The sequence below is a fragment of the Gadus macrocephalus genome, chromosome 12 (genome assembly GCF_031168955.1).
Source record: "Gadus macrocephalus chromosome 12, ASM3116895v1".
Classification (NCBI taxonomy): domain Eukaryota; kingdom Metazoa; phylum Chordata; class Actinopteri; order Gadiformes; family Gadidae; genus Gadus; species Gadus macrocephalus.
This window is the reverse complement of record NC_082393.1, coordinates 13,288,513-13,315,218: the sequence shown is the minus strand read 5'-3', so window position 1 is coordinate 13,315,218 and position 26,706 is coordinate 13,288,513. Positions and strand designations below refer to the sequence as shown.

Below are 26,706 nucleotides of genomic sequence, written 5' to 3'. Positions count from 1 at the left end.
GCTGAAACCCAAGACAAAGAAACGTAAACCATGGGAATCTGCAGATATCTGCCAAAAGCGACACAAGCTGCACACAGCTGCACAACTTAAGAACTCTTTACCGTCCCATGAGAATGTTAAAAAATTCAAAGATACTCGGTCGGCGCTCAAAAGCTCATATGAAGCTGAGCAAACGGAATATCTACAGAGTAAAATCAACCACATCAGAACCACGGCTAGCAACAAAAAGGCTGCTGAAGCATGGAAGACAGTCAACGAAATCAGCGGAAGGAAAAAGAACACCCGAGGCAAACTGAAGGCCTCAAGCCAGGAACAGCGGCTACAGCTTTGGCAACAACACTTCCAAGACCTTCTCGGTAAACCACCACAAAACTCCAACGAGCAAGTGACGCCAATAATTACGGACGAGCTCAAAATAAAGAAAGGTCCTTTCACAATGGAAGAACTCAAGCTGGCAATCAACCGCATACAAAATGGTAAAGCCTGTGGACTCGACGAAATACCAGCAGAAGTATGGAAGTTAGAAGAATTCCATCACACCCTACTAGACATGACGAACAGCGTCTATAATCAAGACCCTATTGCGAGGTGGTCTGAAGGCTGCCTACTCCCCTTCCCAAAAAAGGGTAATCTTGGGATCACGACGAACTACAGAGGCATTACGCTAACAGCAATCGCGGCAAAAACCTACAACCTGATGCTACTAAACAGAGTACGCCCAGAGATTGACCCCATACTGAGGAAGAATCAAAATGGTTTTAGAGCAAACAGATCTACCTCGGGACAGATACTGACCATTCGTAGGATGTTAGAAGGAGTAAATGCAAAAAACCTTCCAGCAACTCTTCTGTTTGTCGACTTCTCGAAAGCCTTTGACTCCATCCACCGTGGAAAAATGGAGGAGATCCTTACTGCATATGGAATACCAAAGGAAACAGTAGACGCCATCATGATGCTGTATAAAAACACTAGGTCTATGGTGCGCTCTCCCGATGGAGACACGGATTTCTTTGACATCACCACCGGAGTCCTGCAAGGAGACACCTTGGCCCCCTTCCTATTCATCATCTGCCTGGACTATGTGCTTAGAAAAGCCCTCGACGATAACCTGGAACTTGGCTTTACACTCACCGAACGAGTAGGCGACATCCAGCTCAAAAGATCAGACGCTGACTATGCCGATGATATTGCAATACTCACAGACTACCTTGGAAATGCAACATCACTCCTTCATGGCATTGAAAAGCTAGCTAAAGAAATCGGACTCTACGTAAATGCCGTCAAAACAGAATTCATATGCCTGAATGAAGATGCATCGGCAGGTATGAGCTGTCTGAGTGGCGAAAAGATCAAACGGGTGGACGATTTTAAGTACCTGGGCAGTTACATCGCCTCGACCAAACGTGATGTCGACATCAGACTCGGAAAAGCATGGGGAGCACTCAAAGGAATGGATAAAATCTGGAAATCGAACCTCCCAGACAAACTCAAGAGAAACTTCTTCAGGGCAACAGTGGAATCCGTCCTCACATATGGCTCTACCACCTGGACCCTAACATCTAAACTGGAGAAGAAGATAGATGGGGCCTACACCCGTATGCTCCGTGCAGCTCTAAACAGATCATGGCGTGACCATCCGACGAACAAGGAACTCTATGCCAACATTCCACCCATCAGCCAATCCATCAGACTACAGAGACTTCGCTTCGCCGGACATTGCTGGCGGAATAAGGAAGAACTGGCGGGAAAAGTGCTGCTCTGGTCGCCCTCCCATGGAAGAAGATCACAAGGCCGCCCCAAGAGAACCTACCCTGAACAACTGGCAGATGACATTGGGTGCCACGCCGAAGAACTCCCCGCCCTAATGAGCGATAAGACGGAGTGGAAGAGGAGAGTGTCGATGCTTAGCCGAGCTAGCTCGACAAAATGACCTTGTTATTTGGATAACCGTTCTGTCGGACTCTCGTCTCTGGTATTTCTACAACGAGACTCGTATTGGGGGTTATCTCAGCCAAGGTTGAGAATGAATTGGGGGGAAGGAACTTTGGCTTTGACTCCCTCAAGAACACGAACCACGACATGGAGGAGAAAGGGATTGTTGGCGGCGAATGTCTCCAGCTTGAGACCCGCTGAGGGACCACCGCCGGAGGCGGAGGTGCCTAAGCGCTGCCCGGCAACGATCCCTTTCTCCTCCTTGTCGTGGTTCAGTCTACTTCACATTGATAAGGACGTTGAAGAACCAGGATGTGTGTTCTAGAATATTTACAGAACACGGCTAAAGGCTGTGTGCGCCTCGCCATTGCGATACATCCACTGTAAAGAGAGCGAATGGTACCGTGGCTGCAAGCTGCTCAGGGCCACACCCCCACCCTCCTCCTTGACCCGCCTCGCTCCTCCTCATTTGCATTATAGCTACAGACACCAAAACAGCGCATTTGGGGGAAGCTCAATGTGCGACTGGCTCGGAGTGGCTGTAACTCTGCACCACGGCTGAATTTCGGGAACGTCTTTGAATACTGTGTTAGTTGCCCACTAATACCTATATTAAAGAATACATAAAATAGCATGTCATGGGACCTTTAAGTTAATTCGTATTCAAGTTCCCACTGGAGCCAGTAAGTCTGGTTTTGTGACCAGGCCAATCGACTGACTTCTTTGTTGTGTAAACTGTTTACAGCCATGTCTTACAAACCTGCAGACATGTCCAATATCCACCCATTGTATCACAAATTGACTTGGCCTTAGGTCACTCCCACTCCCTACCCACAATGGAAACGTTCCCTATAAGAATCTTGTTCACCTATTGTTTCATCGAATGTGTTCTTGGTAACTTTTGTAGCCAGTACTTTCCCATGATCATGCCTTAAGATTAAATCAAATATTTCGCTGTCCGACGTGTCCGTGAGAGAAATTTCTCTTCATCAAATGGCGTTGTCGGCAGGATCCCAATATGAGATCATCAGACTGGTAAGTTATGTTTTTTTTTTAAATGACTATCTTGCCATTCTGACCCTCTGACGGGATCCGGAATTTGGAAAATAGATAAACCCATGTGATTAGGATCTGACCCGATCCTTTGGAGGCGATTAGCACTAAAACAACTATTCAGCTCACTTCTTAATCGGGACGAATGCAGGGGTGTTGGCGGAGGTTTATAACGACCTTGGACTGCAACGTTTTGAGATTCCTATGAGGAGATATACAATACTATTGGTAACTCCTTTGTATTGACTCTACTCGCTAAAATACGACTCTAATTAAGGGTAATAATCCCTCCAGAAAATAATCCCTCCAGAAAAAAAAGAAAGAGGGGATAAGTGGACATAGTTGCCTGCCTTTGGTATGATGAATGTAAACTTGTGGTTTATTTTATGTAAGGGTTAAGATGACGCCCTCGGGAAGATCGATCTAAAAGCATGAGGTTTCATTTAAATTCTTATTTAGGCGGAGGCTCTGTCTGATATTTTTTGCTAAAATATCCAAGAATTAGGAATCCCTACGAATTGATAATCCGTACTACATAGAAATCAAGGATTGGCCAGTAGTAGACTGTTTGTTCCTACGAATGGAAAGCTTGTGCCGTGCGAATCATTAGCAAGATTTCGCTCTGCAGATTAACTCTTGTTATGTGATGAATGCAGGAATGTTGGCGGAGGACGTTTTGATTACCCTCAGTAAGGGTAATAACCCTCCAAAGAACTACGTACATTACAAGAGTTACGTTGGTGTGTTACAAATAACTGTGCATCCCAAGTAAAACCCATTCAGTAAGTAGCCCAGTAATAAAACAGTTTGGGACCCCACATACGGCCAACCAGTGAATGTATTTGCTTGGACCTCAGATGAATGGGTAATGTACGTCCCTCGGAAGTTCAATTCTGACCCGGACCTTTGAACGTTTCTGTACTGACAGACCTTTCACTGGTATGATGAATAGACAGAGATCTATTTCAAATAGGGCTGATGATTGCACCCACGGGAAGAAGTTATTTAATTTTGACCCGGACCTTTGCAACGTTTCTGCACTGACAGAAACGGTTCAAAGGTATGATGAATGGACAGAGATCTATTTCAAATAGGGCTGATGATTGCACCCACGGGAAAACCAAGTAGGATGAATTGAGCGGCCTCATGTTGTTTGAACCTGAATGAAATGTACATAAAATAGAGGAGCCTCCCAACCTAAAAGACACCAACGACGGCGGAAAATTTGATTTAACCACTGTTCAACTTTTCTTGTCATGTTACTAAACTTATCTTTTTTCAGAAAAGTGGACGAGTGGTAAAACTAAATATAATAGAAAAATAACGCCCGGCCTTTACGGACGCAAACAGTGCCAGCAGGTAAGTATGGCACTGAAACAACTGAGGGAATAGGCCCCCCTCGTTTGTGAAAAGAAAAATATTAGAGCTGTCAAGCGATTAAAATATTTAATCGTGATTAATCGCATTAATGTCATAGTTAACTCACGATTAATCGCAAATTATTTTTCTATGCTAAATATCCCTTGATTTTTTTGTTCCTATAATTCTTCTCATTTTAATTCTCTTATCAACATGGTGAAGTGTATCGGCTTGCCTTGTGCAAATGATTTTCTATTGATAACATTGGCATATACTGATCAAAACAGGATACAAAAAAATAGCCTATAGTGCAATTAAACGACTGCTTTGAACAAATGTCATTTGAACATAGCAGTCAGGCTACTGCTTCTTTGTTTTGAGCCAAAAAAAAATAAAAATCTAATTTTTTTTTTTATAAAATAATTGCGTTAATCGCGCGATAATTTTTTTAACGCCGTTAAATTTGGTTTGCGTTAACGTCGTTAATAACGCGTTTAACTGACAGCTCTAAAAAATATATAAAGAATATCGTAGTGTCTCATCCCAATTGTTATGTTATGTATTTTTCGCGCCGTATTTCTATCCTTTCTTTCCATGCTTTGCTTTCATGTTGTCTACAACCTCTTGTAGACCCTTCTTCTCTCCACAGCGCTGGAGAAGCAGTTTTACGCCGTCCCGAAATTCTAAATGTATTTGAATGCGATTGTAATAGATTTACTGCTGAGTTGTATCAATATGATCTGAGAGATCGTATAGATTTTTTCAGATAAATAGCAATGTCCAAGGAACGAATGCCCGAAAAACGTAGCAGTTCAGGACACTGATCCAGAGCCAGAGGACAATTCAACTCCACAGAAGTTTATTCTTCAAACAGGTTTGATTGACAAACCACGAGTGAGTACCCTGAAACTAACATAGAAATAAATAAATCGGGCTCCTTTGAGACATTGACTTTACTCTGATTTACAAATTTGTACAAAATATATTAATATCATTCAGTTAGGTAACATTTCTTTGTTTCTTTATCAAACAGATCTGTGGTCTCCATTTACGTTGAGTCCCACATGTTTTAAAATTATTAAATAACATTAACATAGCCTACTTTTAGCATTAAAGAATTCATGACGTAAAACTATAACCCAAGTGATTGTGTTTTGTTACGTATATCCCTATCTGTTGTATCAGCTGTGTGTGTATTCCTTTATTTGTATTAATTTGTTTGTGTTTTCTTTCCAAAAGAACGTCTGACTCCCACAATCATAAAGAGTAAAATGGGCGCCCATTCATCAAAACGGGACGCTAAGGTGACAATAACGGTATCTAAGCAAATTAAAAAAAGAGCGGACGTGAAAAGAACTCGGTATGGTAAGAAAAAAAACGATCCTATAGTGCCACCAAGATCCCCCGCAGATATAGTCTTGAGAGAAGAAGGCATATACTCGGTCTTTCCATTTACTTATGATGTGTACGAATGGACAGATGGCTGTTGGCCAATAGGTGGTTCTTTTGATTCTTGCAAACTACAAGAATTAAAAGAAACAATAACGTCTGGACCAGATCCGAAATGGGATTTTCATTACACACAGAATTGTTTAGATGCATGGATTCGCACGGAAAAACGACACCCAATACCGAAACCAGTTAAACAAGAAGTAACTCCAGAAATCGTGTCTAACATTTTCAAAAAAAACTATGCGAATCAACCCAGATTGGCCAGAAATGTATAGAACAGCTCTGTTGAACATAACAGCAACTAGTAATGCAGAACATGTTGATAAATTAATGAATAGAGTTAACAGCCGCCGAAGTAGACGCTATTAAAACAGCCCAAAACAACATAAAAGACAAAACCGCCCTCGCTACACTTTGTGTAAGGAGCCAACGTCAACTTGTTAGAGACCTAAACAGATGCTATTACTGCGAAAAGATTGGTCATCGGGGGAGATATTGCAGAAAGAAACACAGAGACAAGGCCAAAACCGTCGGCCCCGCCCATGGAACCAGTCAGCGCCCCCACACCATGAAGAACCCGCTCCAACGCCCAGGTGAGTATAATCATTACTAGGACCCCTTGGAAAAGGAAACAAGGATCCAGGCAACGCTTCTTCAACTGTCTTCCACCCCCACTGAAAATCCAAAATGCTCCGTGCAGGTAGGACAAAACCATTTTGAATTTCTTGTCCATTCTGGTGCTACAGTATCAGCTATTAACAAAACTGGCATTTTACAAGAAAGTAACCAAACATTGAAAACGGTTGGTATTGCTGGCATTACGATGAGTGTAACAATATCAAAGCCGGTTCCTACTATTGCATCACATGTCCCGTTGGAACAGAAGTTTTTAATCTCTCCCTCCTCTCCTGTTAATTTAATGGGACGAGATATGTTGTGTAAACTAAATGCAGTAATCTTTTGCACTCCGGATGGTATGTTTATGCGAATACCCGATGATAAGTAACGCTACATTGTTTAACAACGTCGTACCAATAGAATATCAACAGAAGACGTGCTTCTGTTGATATTCTAAATCACACTGCTGCATTTAATCCTATCACGCAACTATACATTGGTCCGGCCGGTTGTGCTGCAGTTGTGTCTCTCAAAAAAAAAAAGACAAATTTTCTCTCCTTCACGACCATACAACTGTACCACACATCATACTAGCTATTTCACCAACACATACACCCCAAGAATTAGAAAACATGATTAAAACCATACACAACACAAAACCCATTAGTTCATCAGCAAACTCTACAGGTATACTGCACACACTACAGTCTGACGGTTGGAGACTAGATTTGAAAACCCTGTTGTTTGCGAATTCGAGTTGTACATTCCATCTCTTAAAGTTACATTAAAGTCAGATGCTACTTTGACTTGTATTCGACAGTATCGTTTGTCCCCCGAAGCATTAGATAGAATTCAGCCGGTAATAACTGCTCTTTTATCTCAAGGTATTCTAAAGGAAACAACTACTAGTCCTTGTAACACACCCATATTGCCCCTCTCGAAGCCAGGGAGACCAGATGAATAGAGATTTGTACAAGATTTGAGAGCAGTCCACAATTGCGTTGTTCCCATCACACCCATAACCCCACATACAATACTGTCATCAATCCTTTCAGATTCCACACATTACACAGTAATTAATCTGTGCTCAGCGTTTTTCTCTATTCCAATACCATCTGACAGCCCTACCCATGGCTTTCATCCTGGTGATATGATCATGTTAAAGTCACTTAACCCAAATGTTCTCCTTCCCAGATGGCAAGGACCAATCCAGGTGTTACTGACCACGAGGACTGCAGTCAAACTCCAAGGAAAACCAGAACATCCATGCAAGCCGATGCCGCCCAGCACCTCCAGAAGAGGAAAGCACCAACGCCTCGGATGGACCACAACTCCGGAAGAGGAAAGCACCAACGCCTCGGATGGACCACCCCTACCGTGATCTGCATAATACTCCTGATGAGCCCAGCAGACCAATGCAACGCAACCACCAGTAACGACCGACTCCCGACCATAGCGGAACCCCAGCTAACCACATCATCACACAACCAGTTTGCAAGCCCACTTGCTGCAATTCAACACCACCAAGATCTGTGGAATCAGACCCCACTCTGTATCCTCAGAATTACCCTTGATGGCCGTAGCGCTATCCCCATGCGCTATGGCAGACGCTTTCTACTCCTACTACAAATCAGAATAGGCCCCTTACTCCAATGAAGAGATACCAAATGGAAAATGAGTGACCTAACATACCAAACATAATTTTTACTTTTGTACATTTTTATGGCTTTATTAATGATTGACACATAGTTAATCTTAAGCTCTCTATTTACAAGTTTTGCTAATGTACATATTTATTGCTTTATTGTTTATTTTTACTAATTTCTTTGACTTTCATTTAATTACTTTATTAATGATTACTTTTACTTTTACTAATTTCTTTGAATTTGCAATTTTACTAATGTATATATTGATTACTTTATTAATGATTGATTTTTACTAATCTCTTTGAATTTTATTCCTATTATTCTGTGTTTTAACTTGTTTTACCATCATTTGTAATCCTGTGACATAATATATCACCTGTAATAAGTGTTGATCTTATGATCAAAAAGGGAGGAACTGTCGTGGAAATATCAATCATAACTATAAATATACAATCACATACAAATTATATTAACCTTGTTGATATAATTATTACATTAGAAGGAACTGTATAACATTCTCCCTGTAACTTAAAACAAATCCCTTCCTCTCTTAACTGAGAGAGGTTAAGTTAATTCGTATTCAAGTTCCCACTGGAGCAGTGGCGGTTCTAGACAAATTTTACTAGGGGGGCCAAAGAGGGGGCCGGTGTTCAACCAGAGGGGCACAAAAAAAAAGGCACAAAATGATATTTAAAGATTTATTTATTTTATTTTCAAATCAGTAAAATACAAAGAAAACTTCCCTGTATGGCCCAATAAAACAAACCAGCTGAACTGTACTGCATGGCTTTTTAACTTAACCACTCAATTTATGGAGCTCATGCCCTAAATCCTGAAGCTAAAGGAGGTAGGGCCGTAGAAAAATGAAAAATACAGTACAGGGTACAAATACAGTGTGTCAATTCAATGTGAACAAACCTCCAGGGTACAACAAAGGGTATAAAAATGTGACATTACCTATTAATGTAAACACTACACTACAACAACAGGATACGGCGGTTGTGCCGTCTGGCAAAACGGTCCACAAATGCATCCAGATCCAGAGCCTTGGCCCTTCTGGACTCTATGCTCAGGACACCAAGATCACTGAGTCTCATGTCAGTAGTGGTGGACCGCAGGAAGGTTTTGATCAGTTTCAGTGTGGAGAAACTGCGTTCGCAAGAGGCTGAGCTTACAGGAAGGGTTACGGCAATCTTGCACAGTCTAAAGAGTTCAAAGAAAACTTGTATGGCTCAATAAAACAAACCAGCTCAACTGTATTGCATGGCTTTGTAATTTCACCACTCTGTATTTTTCTGTCCAAAACTCTCTTAAATTGATGGAGCTCATGCCCTAAATCATCAATGTCTGCATTGTACAAACGGCCAAATGAAAAAACATTGGTCTCCTTTAAAAAGGCATCACTCTGGGGGTTGAGAGACTGTATGCTTGTCATGAGCTCACAGTTGGTATTGGAGAAACGTCTGTTCAACTCCTTGAGCATGCTGTCAATTACAGGATAGAAAAATGATGTGCAAAACATAGCTTTGTCACGTTCTACCTCCCTCTGACCAACAGTGCTTAGTGTGCAGTAGCCACTGAGCCTAGTGCTCAGCATTGTCTGACGTTTTGCCACTGATGGTGCAGAATCACAGTGCTCACAAATAGTCAATGCTTCATCCCACAACTTATCAAAGAAAGACTCCTGCCTGTGGTCTTTCAATGTCTGGACTAAAGCATTTACCAAGTCAACAGCTCTAGCCAGATCAACAGTTTGTGACTGTAACATGTCAGACAGTAGTTTTGTCTCCCCAAACAACTTACTAAGAGTGACAAGGTGCACAACAAATTGTAGGTCAATTTGAGGCAGAAGACCTCGGGCCTCAACAGTTCTTTCACCGTGGCGTTCTTGAGCAATCTGTTGCAGTAGTCGTTTAAGGGCAGGTAGAGTGTCCATTATGTTGCGTAGGGCTAGAAATCGACATGCCCAACGTGTGTCACTTAAACGTTGCAACTCTCTTGTTTTGCCATACATTTCTTTTTGGAGAGACAGCCATTTTGGGTGCACATATGAGCCAGAGGTAAAAATATAAAGTCTCTGTAACAAAGAAAAAAACTCCTGTTTCTGGGACATTTTTGACTACATCAACTAACACTAAATTGAGACAGTGTGCACTACAATGAATGTAGAAGGCAAATTTAGCCTGTTCTTTGATCCTTGCCTGAACCCCTGAATGTTTACCGCTCATAACGGCAGCGCCATCGTATGCTTGGCCTACAAGGTTATTTTTGTAGTTCAGGCCGTAACTTTCCAGTAAGTTCACTATTTTTCCAGTTAGGCTTGCTGCATCTAACCTCTCTGCAGATTCAAAATGGAGAAAACTCTCCTTAACCTCTTAAACCCGAGCGCCCCCGGGGGCGGAGGCAGCTGCGCCAACGTGTGCTGTAAACAGCTGTAAACAGCACCACCATGCTCCAACATGTCCATGGTGCATACCCACGTAACGGGAAGAAGCTCGGCTAAAAGCCCATGATAACCATTTTTACCTAAACAAAATACAATTCTAACACCAAGCAACTAAATGAGCCCATAGCAAAACATGCAAAACGTGCATGCGCTCATACTGGCCGCCGCCGATTTCGCTACTTCATGCCACCTGGACAAACTATATGTCATATGAAAGCTGAGGCTTCACAGATTCCAATGATATAACGGGCATCACTCTACGACGAAAACTCACTGAACTAGCAGCCAAAGAAGAGCAAAATAAATAAACAAATAAAAAACGTTATACAATGTGATACTTTTGATTGGCGAATAGTGTTTTTTTACATGAATTTGGGTCCCTCGATTTGACTGTCCCTCGACTCTATTGGCTCCAACGGTTCGATAGAGGGGTCAATCATCCAAATTGACCAATGGATACCCAAGATATCTTCCAGGGTTTGACTGGAAGGTCAGCATAATTCGCGTCAGAAGCGCCGGCTAGATAGAGACATACGCTCCTTCTCCACGCTTATTACATCGTTTGCATTTCTAGTTAGCTGGTAGTTAGCTAGTTATTTTGTATTTTCTTGCCTTTTTCTTCTATTTGTTATTATTTTAAAATAAATAATGGCAGGCAGGAGAAAGACCTATAGTTTTGCGGAGGCATTCGCTATCATTAGCGACAGTGGGGCTACCGTAGTCCCTCTCGAGTCGTCGTCTGACGTCAGTGACTTGCTGTTGCCAGAACTGGACACGGACAACAGTGATTCAGAATATCGATTCCATCACCTGAAAGGTATGTAATCTCTGTTATCGATTACTTATTGATTTGGTGTCAAATTTACGATCGATCACCTTATTAGATATAATCTATCTATCGATCACCCTACTCACTCTACTCATTCCACACACTCACTACCGGTACTCTTTGACTTATATTTATATTTATGATATTATTTGCATCAATTATCATTATCAATATATTGTACATAGTTTATTTGATACTATCTCTATCCTTTCTTCTCTTTATTCCTTTTTTCATTGTTGAGAGGACCTAGCAAACCAAGCATTGCTGTGCAAGTGATAAATAAACTTGGATTTGATTTATTATCCTGCAATGAATTTAGTAAATGCACACACTCAAACTGGTGCAAACTGGATTGTTAGTTGACTTCCCCAGTACATGTCTTGTTTACCCCAACATATCGTTACTTGTCTGTTTGAAGTTACATTCTTTTCTTTCTTCTTCTTGGGTTCCACAGTGATGATGATGCTGATTATGAGCCACCTTCATCGACTGCTCCTGCTCCAGCGTCAGCCCCCCCACCTCTGTTTATATATGTGTGTGTGTATGTATATATATATATATATATATATATATATATATATATATATATATATATATATATATATATATATATATATCCCTAGTGATTGTAGTTTTTAGCTGTGTTTTTACCTTTGTTTTTACAGTTTGGTTTTATTATATGTTGTTCTCAAATATATCTGCTCCAGTTGGAGTCAAACTTCATTTCGATTGTATGGTTTTCTTTGACTGGGAAAATGTATAGAGGTCTGGGTGAAATTTCAAAACAAGTCAAAACTGTTGAATTTGGATGAAATGAATACCTATAGTGATATGTCAGTGAAATAAAATTAGTTTTACAGTCTGGTACCTTAGAAAGGTCAAATGGCACTGATGGTGCCCAAAAGTGCCCAAATGGCACCATTTAGGCCTAGTCCGTCTGGACCTACCTGTACTAAAACCTCTCTAAAATCACTTTATTAGCATTTATCCTGGAACAGGGTACTCATCAGATGTTGTTACATGTTTCCCTAAAGGTTCTGGGCTACTATCCCATAGTTTCAAGGTGGTATTCACTCTAAATAATGTGTTTTCTCTAGGCGAAAATTGAAAATTGACATTTCTCACTATGTTCTAGCTGAATTTACTCTGACACAGTAACATCTATATCGATTCTGACACTTCTGAAGCCACCTCACAGGTGTTACCTTCTTTTTGAAACCAACTTTATTTATATAGCCCTTGTAGTTGTGGAGGCATACTCTATTCATTATGGGCATGTCATTTCGGGCAGGAGGCCTGTGAAATAGGCCTAGGGCTTAACAGGTTAATGGCCCCATTGTAATAGTACCTGAGTGTGAAAGAAATCTGTTCACTTTTTGAAACATCCTTTGTTTCATCTGCCATGATGCTGAAAACCTCACTGTTCTTCACTTCTTCTATGATTTCAGAATGAACCATTTCTGCCAAACAACCCAAAACCTCATTCTGGATGATCTTGCTTGTGTACTTTGCATTGTTAATAGAAGTTAATCTTCTCTTAACAAGTGGGTCGTGGTTAGCAACTGTGCTAAGAATTTCCCTAAAGTTTCCTTTGTTATTGGACTCTTCAGATTCATCATGCCCTCTTTGTGCTATGTTTTGTGTAGCTGTAAGTAACAGCACTTCCCCAATTGTTTTAATATATGCCCGATTTTCTTGTACTTGTTTAGTGTGTTCTTTGTTAAGGATATCTGCTAGTGTTGCATCATTTTTAACAGCACTTTGATAATCCCGCCATGCTATCATCGCACACTTGTGTCGCTCAGACTTTGCATGAACTGAAAACCCTGCCTTTCTCATAGTTGCATTTTTCCAGTTTCTAAACCCAGGGGTTGAAACAAAAACAGTGTCAGGGGCCTTTGGTGTGTTAAAATGTCTACATGCATAGCAATATGTAGAGTCCATTATGACAGAATACTCAAGCCATGGATGAAGAGTATACCAGTTTTGCCTGAAGCACCGTCTTCTGTCCCCCATCAAAGTGGTTGGGAATATATTCAAGTTCGGCTGTACTGGTGCATCATTCTTGGACTTGCTGATATCTGTAGAAAGATGTACAGTAAACATAGAGCACAACTACAACATTTATTTACTTACGCATGTATATCTGCATGTAGTTCAAGTTTGTGCCATATTGGCACAATTTGAATTTACAGCAGAAAGCATAATTTTAAGGATACACAGTAGACAACTGTGATGAATGAAATGAATGAAATTGTAATTGCACTACTTTGCAAACAGAAATAACCTTCTTCATCACAAACCTGCAGTACTTGATCCACATGGATTTACTTGCTGTACCTCTGGCTGTTTCTCTCTCTGTCTCTGTATGTTTTCTTCCTCCTCACCCTCTTCTTCATCCTTCTCACTCTCTGAAATTTCCCTCTCTGTGTCAGAGCCCTCACGTTCATCACATGCCCTCTCTCCAACCTCCTCCGACTCTCCCTCTTCCTGCTCCTCAGCTCTCTCAATACCTTGACTTGTTTCTCTCACTTTTTTGTTTACTGGGGCAAAAAAGGATGCTATATTCTTTCCTCGTTTCATGATAGCTGCTATTAGAAGAAAAAAATCGTAGGGGCATGCATTACACTTCGTTGCATAACCATCTCTCCCTACTTAACACGGGAAGATCAACAAGAACAACAAGTCACATAAAGATTAAATCGTTTTGCTTACCTTCGACTTTTGCAACAGGAGAAATCGTAGCTCCTTTCTCCAGGAGTATTTGCTGAGCTCGCATTCACCGAGCAGCAGCAACACAGTGTTTGGGTGCGCCGTTTGGGTGCGCCGCTCTAATTTACCCGTGTAGAACGTTGCGTCGCATTAGTTCCGCTTTTGGCACTCGCGTGTAAAATCATAATCAATTCATAATTGTTTTATTTGGTCAGCACGGTGGGGCCACAGGGGGGGCCAGGGACATGTCCACAGGGGCACGGGCCCCCGTGGGCCCCCGTGTAGAACCGCCATTGCACTGGAGCCAGTAAGTCTGGTTTTGTGACCTGGGCCCCGTTTCCCGATAACGATGGATCCACGCTCGTACGATCATTCTCACGATGGATCTTGCGATCCATCGTCAATTTCTTTGGAGCGTTTCCCGAAACTCCTCTTAACGTGAACGCGCATTCGCTGCACTCACGACGTCGTAGGATTGTAACTGTCTACTGACACGGTGCTGAAATGGGCTCCGTAGGAGGGGGAGACGCAGGAATCTCGCAGGAAAATTGTGTTAAAAAGGGTTAAAATATATCCCCATCAAGGACAACAGCAGAGTAGCCTACGAAAAAAATAGACTGCAATTATATGAATGCTAAAGACATTAAAACACAATTGATTAGGCTTAAACCGACATATATCAGTCCTAATCCTGAATGCACTGTGCGTTTCACGGCATTTTCCCCCCTGAAATAATTCCTCTTCACACCTGTGAATAACCCGGGAGACGTCCATGATGAGGAATACAACGAAGCCCACCGTCTGGCCCGGTGCATCGTTGAGCGCACGATCGGGAGGTGGAAGTTGCGCTTTAGATGCCTTCACAAGTCAGGCGGAGGGCTCCAGTTTTCGCCGGCCAAGTCATGCGCCGTGATATGTGTGACGGCTATGTTGCACAACATTGCAGCTAAGGCTGGGGTGGCATTGCTTGAACCGGAGGACGCTGAGGACGATGACGACGAGGAAGATCGGTGTGAGGACGGCCTCCCTCATAACTACGCGGCTGGTTTTCATGCGCGTCGAAGAGTGTTTGAGACTTTTTTTTAACCCCCTCCACCCTCCCACATGTCACTAAACATTCCCGTCAACGTGACCAATCCCCACCATATCCCAGCCTTTTGCCTGCTCCTTTGCTTGTTTTTTATAATTTATTATATTTAATTTTTTTTAATTTTATTTAATTTTGTACATTATTTTATGCTACGTTTTATGAGTAGCCTATGTCAGTCTGCACAAATCCCGTTTTATTTTGGCCATTTTAACATCTTTATTAATAAATTAATTAATAATCTTTATTAATTACCAAACTAAGAACATAAAGGCGCAATGCGTTTTAATAAAACGCATCCAATAGACGGAATGTCCGATGGTGACGCCACTGAGGCTAGAGCTGACGATGCTCTTAGCGTCCTACGAGTACCTACGAGCACCCCTGGAGCACTCGTTAGCTACGAGCGTTTTCAAGACGTTCGTTCCCCACGATGCTTTCGGGAAACGCGGTGAAAACTCTACGATGCCCTTTCGACGCACTTCACAATCCACTTAGGCTAACGACGCTTTCGGGAAACGGGGCCCTGGCCAATCGACTGACTTCTTTGTTGTGTAAACTGTTTACAACCATGTCTTACAAACCTGCAGACATGTCCAATATCCACCCATTGTATCACAAATTGACTTGGCCTTAGGTCACTCCCACTCCCTACCCACAATGGAAACGTTCCCTATAAGAATCTTGTTCACCTATCGTTTCATCGAATGTGTTCTTGGTAACTTTTGTAGCCAGTACTTTCCCATGATCATGCCTTAAGATTAAATCAAATATTTCGCTGTCCGACGTGTCCGTGAGAGAACTTTCTCTTCATCAGTATAGAATATAGATATTTTTCCAGGTATAGTATCGAAGGTAGAAAAAATTATGACTGACAACACTACTAGAAACGCGATTGTGATTATTCATTTAGACCTAGAAGAAACATGAAAGTTAAAAAAGACATACCGTATTTTCCGGACTATAAGTCGCGTTTTTTTTGTAGTTTGGCTTGCCCTGCGACTTATATTTCGAAGCGACTTGTATGCCAAAATTGTGCGTACATAATCTTCGGCCGCAAGATGGCACCGTCATTCATTAGGCCTACAACTGAACGCTGCAAGCCTACTGCACCACCGAATAAATTATATTCTCGTCGTCATCGTCCTCAATGTTCTCCGGTTCAACCAAAGATACCCCAGCCTTAGCTGCAATGTTGTGCAACATAGCTGTCACACATATCACAGCGCATGACTTGGCCAGCGAAAACTGGAGCCCTCCGCGCTCAGGTTTAGGACCACGGCGCATACGCGTCCGGTGGAATCCCGGTGTCACTGAATTCGGTATACTCTCAGAACTACGAGTGGGACCGACACACCTATATTGCTATTGCAATTTTATTCAGTCACTCCAGACTAAACGTTCTTGTTTAAATGTTTAAAAATAAATGCGACTTATACACCGATGCGACGTATATATGTTTTTTTCCTCGTCATGGAGCATTTTTTGACTGATGCGACTAATACTCGGGAGCGACGTATAGTCCGGAAAATACGGTATCTTTGCTACTACCTTGGACATTTAGTAATGTACATTTGCATAAAATCATGCAGGTCTACATATAACTAGGGTTGGGTATCGTTTGGGTTTTATCCGATACCGGTGCCTACTCGGTACTTTTCAAACGGTTCCAGTGCTAAAACGGTTCTCAAACCGGTACTTAAAAAAACGAAACGGCACACACTTGCATTAAGCAGAAAGTCAGCGGACACTGAGTTGAATGGCAACAGTGTTTGCTAGCCTACTTGATATGCAAGATTTACGGTTGGCATTCAATTACTCGACTTACCCGAAGAGGCTGCTGTGAGTGCTGTGACTGATACATATCTTTTTAAAATTACAAATAATTGTAATTACTCACTGAAAGCAGGCAGGCACGCATCATGGCACAACATTACTGCCAAAGTCATATTAAGTAATATAACTCATGTGCGCAAGGCAGCCACAGGAGACGCCAACATTGTTTTCAACCGCTCGGTACCGCGCTGTATTAATTCCCAAGTATTGAAAAGAAAAAGTATTTGACGCGTATAACGACTCTGTTTTTGATTTGTTTATTTGTTTTTTGAACAGCAAGTTTTGGATGCATGCATCGGCTTTGAGTTTGTTTGTTTGTTACTTTAAAATTACATTTGCTCGCAACACGCACACATTACTTCACGTTCACCCACTACAACCTGCCGATCTTCAATCAAAACAAGATCAAGTAAGCGATGCCACAGCGTGTTGACAAGTCCGTCCCGAGTCTCGAGGCACACATAGGCTTTATGGTTTATATGTTTGAAAGCCGTGACACACTCTTTTACCAGTTGGCCTGAAATACCACGCCTCGCAGTCATGGACCTATAAAGAAAGTCGTAGTCGGACCATACTTGTTTACCGCAACATTGAGAAGGGTCCCGTCTGAAACATAGTCGCGCAGCGCTGCGTTCCGAACGTTGTGTGATCAAATACACCGGTATGGTGGTAGGCTATATATAAAAATCATATCCTAACGAAAATACATACCGTTATTCAGTGAGAACCGGTATAGCGCCCAGCACTAACGCAAGTTGACGCCGCAACACCATGGGGGCGGGGCAGGGGGCGTTAAAAAACGTCAGGCACCGTTATGAGGAACCGAAATGTGCGTTCTTATTCGATCTCGTTACAACCGTTTACGTCGGAACCGGTTCCCTACTGGAACCGAGTTTCGGTGTTCAACCCTACATATAACTGGCTGATAGCTTTAATCGGTTGCAACGGTGGACTGCAATCACTTCATGGCACGATGTGACCGTTAGATTAATAAGTAAACAAAGAGAAGTTTGTTATTTTTTAAACACAACATGTGTGGAGTCTAACATTCAGCTTCAGTCTTGCCCGATTGCCAAGTGCTTTTGAAACCCAAGTGTTAACCCTGTCGTGTTCTTGAAGAAAGTAGTCTAAACCGGATCGCTTTTATGTGCTTAAAATACGTAAAAACCCCTGAGTTCCATTGGCAGCCATACATGCCCATGCCATCAACATGGATCATGAGCAGTTCCTTATCTTCTCCATACTCTTCTCTTCCCATCACTCTGGTACAAGTTGATCTTTGTCTCATCTGTCCATAGGATGTTGTTCCAGAACTGTGAAGGCTTCTTTAGATGTTGTTTGGCAAACTCTAATCTGGCCTTCTTGTTTTTGAGGCTCACCAATAGTTTACATCTTGTGGTGAACACTCTGTATTCACTGGTGAAGTCTTCTCTTGATTGTTGACTTTGACAGACATACACCTACCTGCGGGAGAGTGTTCTTGATCTGGCCAACTGTTGTGAAGGGTGTTTTCTTCACCAGGGAAAGAATTCTTCGGTCATCCACCACAATTGTTTTCCATGGTCTTCCGGGTATTTTGGTGTTGCTGAGCTCACCGGTACGTTCTTTCTTTTTAAGAATGTTCCCAACAGTTGATTTGGCCACACCTAATGTTTTTGCTATCTCTCTGATGGGCTTGTTAGCGACAGCTCTTTGGATCTCATATTGAGATGACAGCAACAGATGCCAAATGCAAATAGCACACTTGAAATTAACTCTCAAACTTTTATCTGCTCCTTGTCAATGGGATAATGAGGGAATAACACACACCTGGCCAAGGAACAGCTGAGTAGCCAATTGTCCCATTACTTTTGGTCCCTTAAAAAGTGGGAGGCACATATACAAACTGTTGTAATTCCTACACCATTCACCTGATTTGGATGTAAATACCCTAAAATTAGAGCTGAAAGTCTGCAGTTAAAGCACATCTTGTTCGTTTCATTTCAAATCCATTGTGGTGGGGTATAGAGCCAAAAAGATTAGAATTGTGTCGATATCCCAATATTTATGGACCTGACTGTATACTCTCTTGCGCTCCGCCTCCAACTACGAGATGGTTAGTTACAGCTTTCCTGCTGATGGCTCCCAGACCGAGGAGCACAGGGGAGACGTTCCCTTCAGGCCTGATGCTCTCTCGGGGAAAACACCTTTCACTTTGACCGGCAGTGGGTCTGCTTATAGGTCTCTCGGGGAAAACACCTTTCACTTTGACCGGCAGTGGGTCTGCTTTATACGGCCTTACCACCATGGGCACGCCCGATCTCGTCTGATCTTGGAAGCTAAGCATGGTCGGGCCTGGTTAGTACATGGATGGGAGACCGCCTGGGAATACCAGGTGCTGTAAGTGGTGTCGGGTGGTGGCCAATAGGTGGCACTCTTCACTCTGGCCTTAAAATCAATCCCGATGCCCCAGTGCAGTGACGGGGACACTGTGCTGCGGAAGGCGCCGTTCTTCGGAGGAGACGTAATACCGAGGTCCTGACTGACCAAGGTCCAGACTCACTGAGGTCATAAAAGATCCCAGGGCACTTATCGCAAAGAGCAGGGGTTTCCCAGGTGTCCTGGCCTAACCAGGCTCATTCAATCTGGCCCCCTAATCATCCTCCTGTATAATTGGCTGACTTATTAATTCCCTCACTCTTCACCTCAAGCTGGTGTGTGGTGAGCGTTCTGGCGCAGATTGGCTGCCGTGAATCACCCAAGTGGGTGCTACATAAATGGTGTGTCTTCGCGGGTGTGGCCGCCGAGTTTGCCCAAAAATATTATATTCAATGCATTATGTAAAATATATTTACGTTATATTAAATAATAAATCAAAATATTGGTAGGGACAATCCTTTCTTTCCCAAAGTTGGCCGTACCTATGCGAAATAACGCCCTTGCTTTCTTCCTACACACAACCGGACTCGGTTATTACTTCACTCAACTGACACTGTGGCAACCCGTCTCTGGCACAGCGCCCCTGGAGGCCAAGGGGGCAGGTTGTGGAGGCGGTGTACCACCGATTTTCAACAGATGGCGCCAGTAAGAGCATTGGTGCCAATCATTGAAATGCGGAGCACCTGATGAGCAGGTGGGCAGCATGCTTTAAAAAGCATGCTTCCACACTCATTCAGGGTTCTCCTGGTTCACGTGTGCGGAGAGACCAGTCTCCGTGGGTGATGTGATTCCACCCGGAGGAACAAGACTGTGGATTCCTCCAAAGCTGGGTTTTGTTTGGTTTGATAGTAATATAATTTATGTTTGAATAAAAGTGCAATTTTTGGCTTTAAGTAAGCTCCAGTTCGTGTGCTGATTGGAAGGAGGCGGCTCACTCACCAAGCCAGGTTGCCACAACACGCACGCTGCCACTCGCTCTCCTTGCTCGTCCACTCGCTCTCCTTGCTCGTCCACTCGCTCTCCTTGCTCGTCCACTCACTCGCTGACGACACACACACACACACACACACACACACACACACACACACACACACACACACACACACACACACACACACACACACACACACACACACACACACACACACACACACACACACACACACACACACACACACACACAGTGATATGCGTACGATACCTTCTCGTGCTCACGAGATACTTTCTCGTGCGCACAACACATTTTCTCGTCGCACAAGATACTTTCTCATGCGCACCAGATACTTTCTCATGCGCACCAGATACTTTCTCATGCGCACCAGATACTTTCTCATGCGCACCAGCGGGGCTCCAGAGTGCGACCTATTAGGTCGCATATGCGACCTAATTTCTTTAGGTGCGAGTTAAAATTGAATGAGGTCGCTCCGGTGCGTCTTGCAGGAGGACGATTGAAAAAATATATATATCGTTTTTTGTTTTTTTTATTTCTCTCCCCACTCCCGCGGTTGTGGTTGATAATAAAATCTTACTTTCTGTCTCATTCCAGCGAGTCCACTACTCTCTCTCGCTCCCTGTCTCTGCCTGCCTGTCTGTCTGCACCTTTTACAGTCTATGGTCTGCACACTACACGTGCACAGTCTTGCTGCGCACGCAGCACGCACAAAACAGTAAACAAAGCAGATACAATATGAAGCGGTCGAAAGTCGATTATTTTAAGAAAAGAAATGTGCCAGAGGAAACAAATGAGGCTGTTGTTTAGTGGTGCAACGGTTCACGGGTTTCCCGTGATCCGTACGGTTCAACCCTCACGGTTCGGGACGCAAGTGATCCGCGGATCGGCTGATTAAAAAATAAGTTGTTTTTGAACCGGAAACCGGAACCGGAAGCGGTCATATTTATGTTTGGTTGTAGTATTTTTGCTCGGTTCTCCTTATAAACAGTAGGGCTAGAACCCAGCGAAATGACCCTTGCAATGAGCAATGAGTCTTCCAACCGAAATCAATGGATTTACAAAATGCTAAATAAAACACGACAGAAACTGTATTTCGCTACCATACTTGATGAAAAAAAAAAGAAGATGAGGATGTCTGCATTGTCTTGGGAGAGTGTAGACTCTAAACTCTCCCAAGGCAATGCAGACATCCTGAATTTAAAGTTGTAAATCCAGGGTTAGGGATTATTTACTATCCATGTTAAAAAGAAGAAGGAATAATGCCTCAGATTGCAATTTTTTTTAATATTGACTATGCTTAAAGGAAGCAGGATTATTACCTAATTTTTCACTTTATTTTGTTTTTACACATTTGAAGATTTTATTTAAAGTCACATTTGTCTCGTTATCTTTTTTGCTGCTGTTGATCCGAAAATGATCCGACCCGTGATTCAAAAACCGTGACACGATCCGAACCGTGAGTTTTGTGATCCATTGCACCCCTACTGTTGGTGGTGGTGGAGAAGGGTTAGCAGAGGAAGCGACAGTGACAGGTTGGCGAAAAAGGCGGGGGGCAGTGGGGAGAAAAAAAAAAAAGTACAGTTTTCAACAACAATGGCTGGTGCAGTTCCCGTGGTTACGATATGGGGGACAAGCCATGGTGTGTGTGTGTACTGCAGGACATGTGGCCCGTCCGTTGCAGGCAGGACACATTTTGTAAATGGATCTACACAATTCAAAGTTCAGTCATTAAAATTACACAACGAAAGCCAAAAGCACAATACGTGCAGGGACCGCTGCATCACACGAAGCTCCCAGCCCCTCCCCACCTCATTTAATAGGATAGATGAGAGCAATCGCTCGGCGGAGAATGAAGAAATAATCATCAAGTTTAACACCGCCTACAACATCGCTAAAGAGGAACTCCCGTTCACAAAAATAAATAAATGGTGCTACCTTATTTGTTTTGGTGCTACTAAATGAAAAGCTAGGTGGCACCAGTGTTACCTGTGAAAAAGTTAGTCTAGAGCCCTGCGCACCAGATACTTTCTCCTGCGTACCATATACTTTCTCATGATCACGAGAAATGCTATTTATTTATTTTTTTACCCCATGTCCTTTTACGGGTTCCGTAGGTTTCCACATTATTGCTGTGGGTTTAATTACCACTAGAGTTTGACCGTGTGTGCGGAAACTCTATTATATAGTAATGTCACAGCAGTCTGTTTCATACAATGAGGTCATAAGTAAGTTATAATCTGTGACGTCACAACAGTCTGTTAAAAACACTGATGTGCTATCTCACTGCTTTATCCCACTTCCTGAAGGTTGGAGGGGCCCCCATGTGGCCAACAAGCTATACTGCTTCATAAAGATCAAGCTGATGCCAAAAGAAAGAGGGTTCTCTCATTTGAAACCACCATCTTATTTTCATGCAGTTACCCTGGTCTTGCAGAACTGAATACAGAAAATTCAGAATGCAACTGCTGACAAATCAAACATATAAGTGTGAAACTTCTCAGAGAACAACATAATGTGTGTGTGTGTGTGTGTGTGTGTGTGTGTGTGTGTGTGTGTGTGTGTGTGTGTGTGTGTGTGTGTGTGTGTGTGTGTGTGTGTGTGTGTGTGTGCACACGCGCGCATGCAGAAATGAGGTCACCTGACCCAGATAGGATGTCAGGTGATTTGTAGTGAAGTTCCTGTTCCCCTGGTTGGGGGAGGTGAGGGGTTGAAGGTACCCCACGACCATACCAGAAGGATCAAAGTTCACTCTCATTGACCTTTGATCTATGACTCTTCATTGTGTGTCTGCAATGCTCTCCAACAAACACTGGATAGTAACGGATGAAAGTTATGTTAAAAAGTTTGAATCCTTTAGAAAGTTAGAAGTTAAAATCCTTTAGAAATGGTTCTTAACCAACGATACTTTCTAAGTAACTGTGCATCCTAACTAACCGTGATGCCTTACCCTGCTCCCTAACCAACCATTCGTCCTAACCAACCATAGTACCTAACTAACCGTTCTTCCTATCTGACAAAGGCTCTTACCTCACTATGGTAGCAGCTTTCATCGCCGATAGAGAAGCCCCTTACCTCTCGATGGCCAGCTCCTTATTGCACATCTGCTGCACTGAGATCAACACCTTCTTCTGGACGCCTTGGCGCAGCTTGAAGTAGAACTTGTCTCGGTCTTTAGGAACAGCACTTGAGGAGTGGGTAAAGGACAGAAGAGTTTAAATGTCACCACGGAAATGGATAACGTTTTTTGTGACATGGCCCTGCCTCTCATTCCCACAAATGCTCACAATAACATTGATAACACAACTCTATATGCTCTGTTTGTATATTGTGGCAACCCGGCCCGGGCCAATTAAGGACATGCAGAGCACCTGAGGAACAGGTGGAGAAGCAGGGCTTAAGCCACGTTTATACGTAGCAGGGTATTTATAGAAACAAATATTTCCCCCCCTCCGTTTTCAAAAATAACATTGTGCACACATCGTTTTCAAAATAGTTGTCGTTTACATCAAAACGCATAAATACGCCGTCGAGCGCAATTAAAGCCATGCAAGCCAATCAGAATCCGCAGAATCAACAACAACGAATAACACGAGCGTCTTCCTGTAACAAACAAACTGTAAACATAGGGCGCAAATATGACGTTAAGCATTTCCTGGCGCATAATGTGACGCTTCAGAACTTAAAACCCCGTTTCCCCCGTTGACACGACAACACATAACCGGCGTTTTCAGAAATCTCCACTTTGGCCGGAGTTTTTAGAAATTATCGTTTTCTGTGACAAAAACTGTGTTTTCGTGTAAATGAGAGGCCAAACCGCGTGGAAATATCTGCGTTTTCCCTTCGTGTAAACGGGGCCTTAAATGGCCTGCTTCTCCACTCATTCTGGGCTCTCCCAGCCATGGAGCTTCTGTACGGAGAGACCGGTCCTCGTGGGTGAGGGGACTCCACCCACGGGGGATAGGACCGTAGATTCCTCCCAGGTTTTTGATTTTGGATTTTGGATTAAAAATGCCTTTTTGGCTTTTGCCCAGCAAAGTTGTGTCCTGTTTCGGGAGGTGGTGGTTCGCTCACCGTGCCTGATTACCACAATATACAACGGATGCAACAAAGCAATTTCATTTAGTAATTATTAAGTAGGGGAGTAACGATACACGTATTTGTACCAAACCGTCACGGTACAGGCACTTCTGGGTGGTTACAGAGGTGGACGGCGGTGCGTAAATGTGGCGTGCATAGCGTTAATATGGCGAATGTAAAGGCTTGTTTTGGGATGCTGAATTTAAAACTTGAAGTCGGAGTTGCCGCCGGACCATTTCGCCAAGTCAACTCCGTAAGCCGACTCCGTAACTACGGAGACCTCTCGAGCATTCGCAGTTCTCCGTCGGGATGTTGGATACGCAATGCAATTCGCCGCCCAATCAATCTTATACGTTGACCACAAACCATGTAAGTAGTTTTGTAAATAAACTTCCAAAGCTTTTCAAATATTATTTGGTGTTTTATTGGTCCTTAAAGGTTGGGTATGGGATTTGCGAAACGCCAGCAGATTTTGAAAACACACAACTCAAATGGTCCTACCCCTTCCTCCTTCAACGCTGACTCCACCCATTCCAAGTACATGGACGCGCAATCATCCACGAGCGAACAGCCATTAGCTAGTTAGCTAGCTCCAGTAGCTACCGCAGGATAACAACAAACAGAAGCTTGCTCTGGGTCACAAGCTTTGAGTACGTGCTAGAAGGGGTCGCGCGTGGAGGGTGAGTGCAGTACAACCGTTTGATTGACGTACTTACAGTCCAATGCCACTCGGTGGGTCTGGAAATCATTGGCTGAAGTTTTTCGAGCCCTCCCCGTTCCACAGATGATTGACTTGTTTAATTTTCCTGTCAGTACTTCTAACTCAGTACTTCTAACTCAATTCCATACCAAAACCTTTAATGTGCAAAGTAAACAATGTACAAAGTAAATAAGGTGCAAAGTCAAACCAGAGAAGTGATTCCGGAAATGATTTTGTTAGAGGACCAATCACAGCCCTTGCCGTCTACGTTACGTCGACGGATAGTTAAAAAATATTGGATATGCACGTAAGCTACGACAGGCTCTCCGGCTACAGATAGGGCTTTCCGTGTCTACTTTCAACACTTTGACATGCACGCGCATTTGAAAAGGCACCATCCAGGTGTTACCATCACCGTTGCTGTGAAAAAAAAACGAGCTGCACAAACCCAGCTCACGACACTATTTCAACAACCGCTGTCTGGGAATTCAAACGGCCATAACCAAGTCTAGTGGTGTTTTCATTGCTGCTGATCTACGGCCATTCTCCGTTGTTGCCAAACAAGCATTTTTTTTTTTTTTTTCCCCTTAACTAAGAACTGTACCGTCCTGTACCGTACCGTGACTTCAAAACCAAGGTACGTACCGAACCGTGACTTTTGTGTACCGTTACACCCTTATTATTAGTTGTTGTGTTACTTATAGCTCTAGAAAAGAGGGCTAGCTTGCCAGCCGATTCCTGATTGTACGGTTGGATACCAGAAATGTGCAGACTACAATAACTTTCAGCTGGTTGACTGAGGAGGACAAATGCTAACATGTTCAACGGTAGCTCTATCCTAGGCAAGACAAGGCAAGGCAACTTTATTTATGTAGCACTTTTCATACACAAGGCAGACTCAAAGTGCTTCACATATAAACATTGTCATACAATAAAATAAAATAGAAAAGTAAAAGAAAAACATATGCAAAGAAATCAGTAAAATAGAAAGTTAAAGGCATTTTAGTATTAAAATAGAAAATAAATGCAAAGTTAAAAAAGCTTTTTAGAAAGTGCAATATATTTAAGATTTAGCAGAAAGCTAAAGCAAATATAAAAGTCTTCAGTCTTGTTTTAAAGGTGCTCAGAGTTTGGGCCAGTCTTAAATCCTCAGTTTATTCCAGCTATTTGTTGCATAGTAACTAAATCCTGCTTTCCCATGTTTCGTGTTTACTCTGGGGATAATTAACAGATTGTTCTCAGAGGATCTTATGCCGCTTTTCCACTGCATGGTACCAGCTCGACACGACTCGACTCGCATTTTTTGCGTTTCCACCGCGAAAACATGGTATCTGGTACCTGAAGTGGCTGCTTTTTCTAGTTCCGCCTCGCTCTAGGTTCCAAGCGAGCTGAGCCGATGCTAAAAGGTGACGTCGGCAGACGGCCGGCCACTGATTGGCCAGAGAGTGTGACTAAGTCACGAGAGCGACATGGCAACCATGCTGGTAACAGCCATAGCAGCGCCGCAGCCAACATATTCCACTTCTTCAACTTCTTCAACATGCCAGCTAATAATACGAACACGAATACCATCGCATCGATGTCCTCCA

At 42.9% G+C, this 26,706-nt stretch overlaps 1 protein-coding gene and 1 pseudogene across 11 annotated transcripts in view; one reads left to right on the top strand and one right to left on the bottom strand.

The window, feature by feature from the left end:
* Positions 1 to 26,706, bottom strand: part of rabgap1l (RAB GTPase activating protein 1-like) — a 192,923-nt gene that overhangs the window by 134,882 nt on the left and 31,335 nt on the right. For all 11 annotated transcript variants that reach the window (XM_060066819.1, XM_060066821.1, XM_060066812.1 and 8 more), the window contains one exon: positions 23,413 to 23,523. In XM_060066819.1, coding sequence (XP_059922802.1) covers positions 23,413 to 23,523 — 111 coding nt within the window. The remainder of the gene's footprint in view (positions 1 to 23,412; positions 23,524 to 26,706) is intronic.
* LOC132470046 (5S ribosomal RNA) lies at positions 19,238 to 19,356 on the top strand (annotated as a pseudogene).